This window comes from Silene latifolia, chromosome 3 (assembly GCF_048544455.1).
Source record: "Silene latifolia isolate original U9 population chromosome 3, ASM4854445v1, whole genome shotgun sequence".
Lineage (NCBI taxonomy): Eukaryota > Viridiplantae > Streptophyta > Magnoliopsida > Caryophyllales > Caryophyllaceae > Silene > Silene latifolia.
Genome location: NC_133528.1, coordinates 8866709 through 8879723, shown reverse-complemented (window position 1 = coordinate 8879723; position 13015 = coordinate 8866709). Strand labels below are relative to the sequence as shown.

The 13015-nt window shown below is 34.8% G+C and overlaps 1 protein-coding gene across 2 annotated transcripts; it reads right to left on the bottom strand.

Annotated features, from left to right (window-relative positions):
• Positions 1 to 6089: 6089 nt before the first annotated feature.
• Positions 6090 to 11977, bottom strand: LOC141647070 (E3 ubiquitin-protein ligase DA2L). 2 transcript variants are annotated; one of them, XM_074455104.1, is made up of 8 exons: positions 11893 to 11977; positions 10989 to 11403; positions 10368 to 10419; positions 10222 to 10267; positions 10007 to 10088; positions 9687 to 9910; positions 8191 to 8257; positions 6090 to 7189 (listed from the first exon to the last, which is right to left on the bottom strand). In XM_074455104.1, the coding sequence occupies exons 2-8, from the start codon at positions 11178 to 11180 to the stop codon at positions 6368 to 6370; spliced, it is 1485 nt and encodes a 494-aa protein (XP_074311205.1). In that variant the 5' UTR covers positions 11181 to 11403; positions 11893 to 11977; the 3' UTR covers positions 6090 to 6367. The 2 variants fall into 2 exon arrangements, with proteins under 2 accessions (XP_074311205.1, XP_074311206.1); XM_074455105.1 differs by having other exon boundaries at positions 11654 to 11940.
• Positions 11978 to 13015: the final 1038 nt, after the last annotated feature.

The following is a 13015-nucleotide window of genomic DNA, read 5'->3' as shown; positions in this document are numbered from 1 at the left end:
GAAACCAACGTTAATTCGTCAAATAGTTTCGTAAATAACACTAAAACAAACAAAAAATATCCTTATTATTAATATTTATTATACATAGAAGCACTGTATTAACAAATTATATTTGTTGGTTACATTAATAAATACGAAATACGAGGATCAATATTGAGACGTTCGTTTGTATCTAAGAAAATATTTGTCAATTACACTAACTCTCATTTTTTTTTATTTCTTTCCATTTTTCTTTTACACGGTCTTTAAGATATATCTTTTGTCCTTAACATCCGGTTTTGTATATATAGCTTGTTTTTATTGAGAATAATACTTAGTGCAACAATTTTTTTCATGATAAATATAAATATTTTAGTGTTCTTATTAATAATTTTAATTTTTGTTTAGTTATGGTCAAAGTTTGTTAGTTAAGCTTTAAATTGTAAATGGAAGAAAATATGGGAGAGAATAATAAACATAAGGGTACTTTGGTCCAATATATGTGGAGAGGTCCTTAAAGCTATATTTGATGATACTTTGGGTCCTTGTTGTGGACTTTACTCGAAATTCACCTCCTCCTCCTCTGTTCGCTTTCCCTTCAGTCCTACCCCTCCCCTCTTTTCCCCTCCACTTTTATTATCCATAGTCCATATATACACACCCTTGTAGGTACTAGGTAGATCTGGTAACGAGCTCCAGTCATGTCAATTCGGGTTGGGTTTGCAAAAAAATGGGCAGGTCGGGTCCGTTATTTCGGATTCGGGTCATTTTTTGGTGGCTTGTTATCAAGTTAGTTGGGGATAACTGCCATTATGCAATAATAAACATTCGAGTCCGGTTGAATAGGGTCAGGTCAATTCGAGTTTCAGTGCCTGAGTTCGGGTTTCAGGATTGGTTATTGGGAAAGATAATTTAGATCGGGTCAATTTCATCAGATCAACTTGTAGCGAATTTGTACGGGTCTATAAGGGCAAAAGTCTCCATTTATGTTTGCAAGTTAGTCTATTTAAGATGATCATATCCGCCTTAAATATAAAACGTGTTAAATATTATGTCCTGTTTGGTAATCAGCAGATTCATATTAGCAGAAGCAGATTGGTCAAGCAGATTATAAATGACAGATTGAATTAACAGATTTGACTAGTATATTTCAATCAGCAGATTTAGCAGAAGTGTTTGGTAATTAACATATTTTGTTTAATAGATGGTTGTATCTATGTGTAGATTGTTGACGGATTCATAGTTCACAATCTACTAATGCGAATATGTTGGGTAGAGCAGCATATTGGAAAACAGTAGATTGAGCTCCAATCTACTCTTTCAATATGCCATTTACCAAACACTCAAAATAGTAGGTTAGTAAGTCAAACATGCTAAAAGCTTTGAATATGCTGAAAATTTCTCAATCCGCCGTTTACCAAACACCCCCTAAATCTAAATCAAAGAAGCAGTGGAGAATCTTGAGAGAGAAAACTCTCTCAAATTCCTAGAAAAATGAGATCTGGTAAAATTACTTCGTCTCCTCCCCAACCTTTCTTCTCTCCTCTTTAGTCTCTTTCTTATTCCATCTACATGCATGATTGTCAGGATGGCTAGACTTTTAAGTCCGTTTAGTTAAAAATTTTCAGTTTTCTTTCTTGGTTTTCTTCTTCTTAAAAAATAGACTTTGATTTACTCTTCATTTCAGCTAGGATAGTTTATCATAGTCTTATATCTTAGTTAAAGAAGGATTAAAACAAGGGTTTAAGAGCAATATTTCAATTATGATGCTACAAATGTGGTTGTAACTTTTTATATTTTTGGATTTCTACTAAAATCTAAAAATTATTTCTATTAAATCTGAAGTTATCTTCATTATAGTTTGGGGTCTCTTTGTTTTCCCTTTAGAATTATTTGCACTTATATTTTTGGAAGACTATTTCTAAAGTTTATTTATTATATCACTAGTATAGATCTCGTACTACAGTACGGTATTTGTAAAGGGTTGTGTTAGAGAAAGTTGTAATTAAAATGTAGTCATTAAACATTTTTACGTTTAATAATTCTATTGTTATAAAGTTCTGTATTAAGACGAATTCTGAATCACCTATATAGTAGTTGAGAATCATCTATGGAAGAGGTTTAATTCCAATTAGTGCAGTTTTTTTTGCTCAAAATAGATTGTCTACGATATTAATTGACTACAATATATTATTGTTGAATATATTATTGCGGAAATTAGAAGAGGATATTTATTAATTGACTACAATATATTATTGCCGAAAATAGAAGAGGATATTTATTAATTGACTACAATATATTATTGCTGAAAATAGAAGAGGATATTTTTGCGCAAGGAAGCAGTTAAGCGGGAAAAATGAGCTCGATTACCCTAGACTTGTTAGTCTACAGGGGATTCTGTAGTGACTTTCTTATTGTTGATTGAGAGTTTCTCTTTTGTCCTTTTATTTTGTTTCACCGGGTGGTTTGAAATTCATTGATTTTCTTGCACCTTTCTCATCCGAAAGGGTGTTATAGATTGATTTCGATCAATCTAATATCCTCACCTTGGAAAAAAAAATATAGATAAATGGGGCAAGAGTTTGTCATTCCCTGAGATGTTGCTTTTTGTCTCATCTGTCAACTTGACATGTTTTATTGTTTATATTAGATAAGTCCGTCTTCAGCAAGAATTTGTGTTTGCATGGTGTCTTTAGCTTAGGGTCGTCAATCGTTCATTCCATGTGGCAACTTTAGGCGCCCAAAAATAAGCCTCATCATGCCTATCAGTCCCGCCTGATGGAGACTTTACCTAAAAGCCGACTCCTTTAGATACAAAAATTAAAAGAGAAAAGACGTGTACATATTTATTTTACTTTACCAATTAAACCTTTCAAAATTACTATCTAAATGTAAAAAAATAAATAAAAAAATCATCAAGTATGTTAAGTCCTCCAAACCTCCCAAAACATAACACCAATTCACTCGCTCCTCACTCTCATAGTTTCACCCACTTCACTCTCTCACACTTCCGAGGACGACCACCACCGATGACTCCTTCTTGACCCAATTCACAGGGTGGCTTCGTAACCCTATCTCTTTGTTACCATTGCTTAATGCCTTGAAGGAGATGTCCTCGATTCATCTCGTGGAAGTTGTTCAAGAACTTCCAAAGCAGGACAAACCTAGCCTCCATTAGTTATACACGGGGCTTCCATTGATTATAAATCAATGGTAAGCCCCAAAATTATTTCATATTTCAATCAATAGTATGCGGATCTATTTTCTATTTAATAAAAGCCTCCCTTTTGGCGAGAATCGTTTTTCTATCCCTTACTTATGGGTTTTTCCATTTATTCGTGGGTTTAGTCTCATCAGTAATATAGTCAAGAGTAGTTCGTTGATGGTTCGTAGCGTGTTATTTCAAAGGGTACAAATGATTTGTCAACGATATTTGGAACCAGTAGAAGTAAATTTTATCTTATAAATCAAACGAAGGATCCCCTCAAAAGGTACATGAAGATAGCGATAATAGGACGAGCCGAATTGTCAGATGCTGTTTTGAGATCCGTAATTTATAAGAAAATTATTTTTCTTTGGTTTCCATTAGATTTGTTTTCGATTATACCTATCCTTTGTAAGTGCGATATGACGTTCTATTAGGCCTTGTTTGACATTCAGCAGATTAATAATAGCAGAAGCAGATTGGTTAAACATATTATAAATGACAGATTTGATTGACAGGTTTGACCAATATGTTTCAATTAGCAGATTTAATGAAAGTGTTTGGTAATTATCGGATTAGGTTAATATATTGTTGTATCTATATGTAAATGGTTCATAAATTCAATTTTCCCAATCTACTAATATGAATATGCTGGGTGGAGCAACATATTGGAAACCAGTAGATTGAAACTCAATCTACTGTTTCAATATGCCATTTACCAAACACGTAAATTAGTAGATTGATGACTCAAACATGCTAAAAGGTTTAAATATGCTGAAAATTCACCAATCTACTATTTAGCAAACATTCCCTAATAAATTATTCTTTTCTTTAAAAAAAAAATAACTTGCCAAAGCAATGAGAAAAATACAAAGAATTTGGAGAGACAAACTCTCAATTATAACTTATTGAGAGACCTCTTCTTCCCCTAATACCTTTAACTTATCTTGTATAATTGTATTATTCTGACTATCTAACGCTTAATTATGAAATATTATGTTTGTTTTTAAATAATAGTATTTATTTATGTCGCTTTTGCTAGGTTAATCTTTGTTGTCTAGTGGTTAAAACTTGGGTGAAATTCCCAGGAGACCCAGGTTCAAGCCTCCCCAAGAGCAAAATCTTGTGGAGCATTCTTGGCCTGAGTCCACGCCTAATAGACTTCGAGTCTGTCACCCTCAGGTGGTTTACCTGGTATACGCGGTTTGCAGGCTATCACGTACATCTGCGGGTTTACCCAGTGCGCACCGATGATAGCGGTTGCGGGTTCCCTCGCTACCAAAAAAAAAAAATCTTTGTTTTAACAGTTTGAATTACGAAGTTTGTTTCTAAATAACACAAACTATTATTCGTGATGGGTCATAAGCTTGTCACGGCTAATATAAATTATGAATGATACTTCTTATCATAAAATAGTTGTGTTTTCTCCATCGCAATCTGTAACCCGTTAGGGTCTCTATGTCACCTAATCTTTTATATTTATGTGTTACATTTTAGGAATTAATTGTACGAATGGGTTGACAAAACTTGAAAATTGTTAGTGAGACAAGACTTTATAACTATTTGAATTAACTTGGAATTTTCTATTAAATTCTAGCGTTTTTTCTGTCAAATCTAGGGTAAATTCTCATTTTGGACGGACGTTTTTTTGTTGGAAAGTACGACGGAGAAAATGTCGTTATTTTGTAATAAAAAACGATTATTTAATAATAAAATGTTACCGCTAAAATTGTTACATTTTATTATAAAGTTGTTTAGCTAACTTTTTATGAAAACATGGTTACATTTTATCATAAAAAAATCATATTTTTTGGGCTGAGCCTCATTCTTAACCACTATATTAAGATATCTTCAGTAGCGTTATTTTAAATTACCTTGTTCATTTTACTGTGACAAAACTACCCAGATTTCCCATCCACATCAAAGATGCATTATTTATCTCAACAACTAGTCAATTGTCATGGTTAAATTAAATATACCCTAATTAAGCTCTAATTGTCCTAGTTTAATACTTTAATTAATCCCAATTTTAATTAGAGAATTTTCACAAATTTCTCAAAATGTTCGAACAAGAAGAGTAATAATCCCTGAGGAGGATTACTATTTACTTCTCCGCATGTCCATTACCAAATTACTTTGTTTTTACAGTATTAAATTTGCATTTTAGTTTGTTTTTTTGGCCAATTGATTATAACTCGTAATAAATAGTTTTATTACCCGTGAAATTTAACATATTGATTTATAATAGAATATGCAATTATTTGATACTCCTGGTAATATAAAGGAAGATGCATACATTAGCCATGATGGTTTGATGTCAAAATTATTTGAACCCGTTAATTATGTAACGTTTCAAATCATTGTTGTTTTAGTTAGTCGAGTCTCGGTTTTTCTTTTTATTATATGCAAACATTAGCAAAGAGGGTTTAATGTCAAAATTATTTGCCTTCATAGTCGTCATGCCTAATGGCGACTTTACCTAAAAGCCGCCAGGCCCAATGGCGATTAGCCGATTACATGCAGAAATATAGCACAATTAGTGCATTGTGGAAATACTCTGATGTTGCTGCCTATATACTTAGTTATACAACGTTCCTTGAAGGGGTTTTTCCATAAATGATACATCACTGTTCTGTGCAGACTCAATTGATGTGAAATTAATTGTGCCATTACCTGGACGGCTCGACCGCATGATCGCCACACTAGACCGTTTAGACTTTAGAGGAAATGGACACACGGGAGAATCTTAACTACTTTAAATCATATTGGTGTAGATGTCAACTAGTGTAGCCGATAAAGTTACAAGGAGTGATACTAATAACCTGGGTTTAAATCCCGACAAAAATATTACCCTTGTAGCTCCCTTCACAAAAAAAACACATTGAATCATATTGGAACAAGAGTCTCACAAAAAAGTCCCATAAAAAGGGTTAGATAAACTTTTACATAGAAGATTTTTGATGAGACAACTATTATATACAAGGCCAAAGGGCACATAAATCAATTGGGAAGATATCACTGAAAACTGCTGCTCTTAATTTAATCCAACTATTACAACTGTTACATTCCTGTATGAAAATGGAAATTTAGGGCACAAGATAATGATATGATCATGCTTTTTACACTCTTTACTTTTGTTGTTTTTTCTGTTTTCCACTGCTGAAGTACTGAAGTGTGTGTGTACTACTGCCATGCAACTCCCTGAGCAGTAGTCCTAGCTTGCGCCTCAGCTACCGAAACAGCCATGGCCAGCATCATCTGTTCCTCAAAGGTCTCAGGTACTATTGACGACTGAAACCCATTATCTGTACCATAGTGTGGAGGTGGTGGTGGCGGTGGTGGGTGGACCTCGTAGTCATTGTCATCTTCCTCATCATCAAAATGAGAACCGCTGGTACCGGCTGTGTTGTATTGGAGAATTTGTGGCGGTGGAGGGGGGATCACATTAAAGTCCCATTCTTCGGCCATTGTATCATGTAGATTCTTGGATGAAGACGACGTATGTTTTCTTCGAGTATTTCTGAATCTCTTGGAGTGATTCCGGCCGTGGTACAGAGGTGGAGGTGGTGGTGGCGGGAGTATAGCAGCCTCGGTTTCTGAGTCATCAGAGTTAATATAGTGTGTCCCAGCCTCGGCAACATCTGACGAATGATCGACCCCATAGTCGCCAGAAAACATTCTAGCATTACTCATGGCCCTAGAAGAAGAGTAGTTTTCGAAAGGGGAGTGTGACGAATTCTTCATCCTCTGAGAACTCCTGCTACTACTAGCAAGCACGTCAGAAGGTGACACGTGTCCATTGTAAGTGGTGGTGGACGATTCTCCGGTTAATTGTTGACGCTCGGCAAGGGCAGCAATTGCACCCGCAAGACCACCAGATGGGGATGATGGTGATGGTGATGGTGACGGTGATGGAACTGTCACTGGTGGAATATGGTGATCTCCGGTAGTGTACTGCCCGTGAAACCCTTCACCAGTAGATGGATATCCAGCCCTTTGATTCTCCTACATCAGTTTGCACAGAAAAAGGATCAAGACACAAACAAACACGACACGAAAGTCTTACTCCCAAAGTGACAATTAAACAAATTACTCTGTCCTTCAATAAATGCACATTGCAAAACAAGGATCGTTACCAGCCTCAATTCGCAACCAGAAGAAACCTAATTTACCCCGACTCGTCTGGAAGCGTCAAACACTCACCGTGTCGGAGTGTGATGAAGTTTTATATTTATTTTGCCTAAAATGAAATGTCGTTGTGTTTTGTTTTATTGTATCGTAGTTCGACAGTCCGAGTGTCGTATCGGACGGACAAGACAAAGCCAAAGTGAAGTGCCAAAGTAGACGAGCAACTGAACATAATTTCTCCCTATTGCTTAACATGTTAACCTATTATAGGATAATAAAGGGTCGTTGCAATGAGGCAGTAGACATCTATATATGACTTTCTAACAAGAGTACAAAAGATTGCTCTTGGTCCGAGCAGAAGAAACAAAGATAGTTGTACTATATCACCCTATTCACCCATACTTCATGCCAACCACAGACATTTAAATATAATAATAAAACTGCTATGTAAATCCAACCTCATTACTTTGCCATAGGCAGGAGGCATAGAGTTAGTGGTTTTTATTAACCTGTAGACATCCGTTATTTGTTTCCATATTTCCAATGGAGCCAAAGACTCATTACTCTTTGGTTATGGATTATAATGGAATAAATCAAAATGGCTCACTAAAGTGGTTGCGCTTCTTTCTTTTGTGAAGTAGCGGTCCTTCGATGCAGTTCTCGACGCTATTTTCATCTTGGGTCATTCGGAAACAGCCTCTTTGTGTGGCTAACACAAGGGTAAGGCTTCAGACATCCGAAACCCCCCCCCCCCCCCCCCTCTTCCCCCTTTACCCCGCAATTTGAGGGAGCCATTGAGGCACTGGGGTAATGTTGTTGTTGTAGACATCCGTTATTTGGACCAAATCCATTAAATACATAAATTAATAAAGTCTTACCTGTATAGAAAGCCAAATTGCTTCCATTACCATAATATCCTCAAGATCCAAGTCAAATTCATCATCCCTGCACGAAAATCAATATATTAGAGTTAGAGGTGATGATCTAAACCAAAAAAAATTCCTTACTCGACTTTCGAAAAATATCCTCAGCCCCCAAGTAAAACGGAATGGCATTATGTCACCAATCATAACAACCAGAATACGAACTAGTTGAAAATAGACATTGTTTTCAGTATGAAAACCACACAAGGGCCCGTAGCTTGAGAGCAAAGACAGAAGACAGTGGACAGACAATGATCAACTTTAAAAAAAACACTGGTATTACATGATAATCAAGAAGACAGAACGAAAGCTTTCAACTGCGATTCTGCAGTTGCCTGTGCTAGGGGGTTAGAACGCTAGTGTTCTATAGTCTAGAGTACATTTTTTAAAACAAAAGGCGGTAATTTCCACTCCAAAAAGGATTGATGATTTAACTTTCATCGTTGCCTAAGAAAAATCATTTAGTTTCGCCAAGACGTTTGCATCATCCCCAAAGCCTGTCCAAGGTATAATTGGCATCATACCTCCGTAGTGTAAGTCACTATTGTCAAAGAGATTTTAGAGCTATTACCCGCTTTACAAAAGCTACAGAAAGATTAAGCGAAACCTAAAAAGTCATGGATGAAGAGTATATGGAATATGACCTGCCCCAACTTCACAGTCAGCCTTGGGAAATAAAATGCTACGGCAGAAAGGAAGCAAACTAGAAGGTATAGAGCCGTACACAATAGTGAACAACTTCTGCACAACACTCAAGCATACAAGCCATGTACCATATATGTTCTGTCACACAACCTTTCCACACAATCATACTCGAAATAATCCAACATTTCAGGGGAAAGTTTGACCAAGTCCTCCAAAATTACATCTTAGAGTTTAGACAAAACTTGATGTATGAGAGATTATTTCCAAGTATTAACCATTGTGGTCAATTTCATCACCATACTGGACAAAGATTTTATCCATTAACTAACAACTTGGGGGCCCAAAATATTTGATCACTACACCTAAGGCCCGCCAGAAACAGTATTTCAACCTCAAGTTCGCTTACAAATAAAAGCTAATTTACCTCAGAATTTTGTCATTAACCGGTAAGTACAGAGAACAAATTATTTATGAGAATGAAATGAAATAGCCTACCACTTACTGAGACATTAAGTCTTTCAATTCGTAGTTTATGCAGTGTTTTTGCACATAGCACGCCCCCTCCACTTTTATATATGCCAGTGAATCCTAACAGTCTACTTACTACCATTTGAAGTCTTATTGAACCTGGTAACCCACTAGAAGCCGAAGGATTTAGAGAAGCTACAGAGGAGGTTAAAGCATCTCAGAAACAAATTCCGATTTCCAATTTTTTTTTTACCAAGTGCAATAAATACTTTTGTTCTCTTTGGCAATTATTTAGACTTCAGTGGACAGAAGTTTGAGGAGTCAGCCAAAAAACTTGCCTGTGTTGCCTGGTATTTTGGGGTTGTCTGTATGTTGTACTAGTATCTCGAGAAGCGGCTGTACTGTCTTCACCCTCTACACCTTCAGATGTGCTACAAACAGTGCTTCCCATCTGAGAAACTGCACCAGAAGAACCTACTTGTTTCTTGTGTTGCTTCTCTTCCTCATCTTGGAGCTCCTGCTGTCGCATCCTAATCTTCGCTTCAATGACTTTTTGTTCTTCCTATTTCAATTAGAAAGAAAGGGCACACTTCAAAAAACCTATCATAATTAAAGCTAATATCGGAAATGAGAAAATTAAAAATACATAATGTCTTACAATTTGCTCCTGTCCCTTCTCTTCCTTTGACTTGACACCCTTATACTCCACCGCATAATTTGAGGTTTTACAAAACGGGCATCTATATTTAAGTTAAGGGATACACTCATATACTGTGTCACATTCTGAACCCACGAAACAACTACTATCAAACTCACGGTACTAAGATATACACCGTAATATAGGAACAAAAGGTGAATCATAAATAAGGATACTGTGTCGGTCTAATTGAATTTGGATTCTTCATCTGTAAAAAGCATTCTGTCATCATAGAACAACCCCATGAAACAAAATGGTAAGTCCGATTTCATATATTCATTATATAAATCTTATCCATCTGAAACAAGTTCTATGGAAGTACCTGTACATATACTTTTCATACAACATCTTGAGCGGTTGAGTGTTGGATAATACTGCAAGCGAAAAAGAAGCTTACTCAGAAATGGAAGACGTAAAAGCATTCAACAAGGTGAGAGATCACAGACTACGGATGGATAATTTTATACTCAATAATCAGTCGATGAGGGTTGTTCCTACATGAAAACTGAAGTTTTGCATCTCCCCGAACAAATTCTAGAAGACTGGCTTACATTTTAGTAAGACAAACTAGAATGATGGCAATCAAATGGCCTAACTATCCCTTGAATAACTAACATCACTTCTTCTAGACCTTTGGAACACTACCACTTGAAAACTACGTTTACCAACTCCGGAGAAATGATACCACAGCTTGACATGCTGAAAATGGAGAACATGGTATGACAGTAAACAGACAAGTTGCTAATTCTACTAAGCATGTTCCACTGAATACCTAAAATATCAGAACAAAACTCTTGCACAGACTAAAACCAATTGGCGATAAGATGAATAACTCAATTTTCCGATATGAAAAACAACGAATACGCAATAACCCAACATAACATGGACAAAGAAATTTGTGAAAGTAATAAAACAAGTGTAATTTACAACAAGGATAATATACCAGGAAACAAATGGGACATTCTTCAAGAAGGCCACAATCACAGTCATCACCACCAGGATAGCAAGGAGCGAGTTTCGACTCGAGAATAAGCTTCCTTAACTTCTTATAATCGACATCTTTAATCTGATACAACCCTTGCGGCCTCGTATACTTATCATCCACCACCTGCCTCCTCCCCAACTTATTCCCCATCACAAAATTTTCTAAAACACTTGTCAACTTCTAGTACTCTATATTCAATATCTCAGACACCAAAATTCAACCCACTTAAATCAATCATACACTCAATTCAACCCCAATTTCAACTTCACAAAACCCTAAAATCCCAATTCTTCATATACAACAATAATCAAATTACTTCAACCTACAATCATATTACACTTTTCCAAGCTCAACCCAGAAAACAGTGAATTATCTGCAATTCAAAACAACATTTAACTAAACAATTAATCAATTAATCAAATAAACTACAAACATTATCAAATAAACTCAACATTTCTTCAAAAGAAACAAATACCCAGTTGAATATTTCATCTAATTCAAAAATATTACTAATTTCCAGTTAGATCTCAGCTCATAACATAAACTAGCTAAATTAAGAAATAAATAACCAAAAAAATAACTGAAAAAATGCTAAAATAAGAAACCAATCAAAATTAATTTACCTGGGAAATAGGAGTGAAAAGGGTGAAGTCAAAAAAAAAAAAAAAAATTAAGATTTTACTACCAAAAAAATTAATAAAAAAATACAATTAAAGAGAGAAATTGAAGGTGTGAAGTGGGTAATTAGAAAGATTTGATTTTGAGGGAGAATTTAAGAAGAAAATTGTAAGAAAAATAATGGGTAAGGAAGGAAGAAAAGAAAGGAAATGAAAGGAGCAAAGAAGGAAGGAATCATCATCACCATTAATGGAGGAATGTTGTAAAAAGAGGGGAGAAGTTGTAGTAGTCCACCAAGCAAGGAATCAACAACATCATCTTATGTTATTTATGTTTTTGTTTTTTTGAGTAATTAATTATTAATTAGTTATTACTTATAAATTACTCTAACTAATCTACCATTTAAGTATATTATTCAAAACTAGTTTTGTGACCCGTGAAATTCACGGAATCTTTTGTTTTTTACTATGATATTTTTAGTGAATCAAATCATAACATTCTACAATATGATTTCATCTTTTAAGACTTCTATAAAATCAAGACAAATTAGTTTTTTTGTACAATAGTTTTATGTAAAATCAGAAACTAAAGTGTTATATAGTAAATACTTTTATCAAAACCATGTCATTATTTGACGTTCTTTTATGAGGGTTTTAAATGGTAAGTGGTGTTACTCAAATCCTTTTACGTGCTTTGTGATATGTCAAATATGCGCGAATGGAAGCTGATTAAAATCAATTAATAATACAGGTATTCGCATAATCGAAAACTGAAGTAACTCAATGGAAGCTGATTAAAATCAATTAATAATACAGGTATTCGCATAATCACATTACATGAAACCATAATATTATCAAACAAAGATCGCCAAACATGAAACACCCTCACTAATTAGATATTAAAATTTTATCAACAAATCCGAAATTAATATAAAACACACGATTAGAATTGTTGTGACAAAAACTAACATTTCACAACACCCATAATATTGTAGCTAGTACTATAATAAATTGCGGAACTAAGAATTTGAAAGGAGCAACTCGTAATAATTGGATCATTAAGTCCCTATACTTCATCCATTAAACAATATTAAGCAAAAATGTGCTTTGACATTTCTCCAAATTTTCCACCTTGGGGATTCAACCGTATACTTCAAAATAGATAAACTAAGCATTCCACTCAATCATGTTTTCTATCAAAAGCCATTTTGAATAGACATGTGTCTCATGTGTATAATTAAAGAAAATGAAAATTAAATTTAAGGTGTACAAAAGAATAATGTAGATGTAAATAAACTTTTTAGATTTCTCTCATCTTTATAGTTATTAATAATTGATAATTAATTCACCTCACTAATTTAACATCTA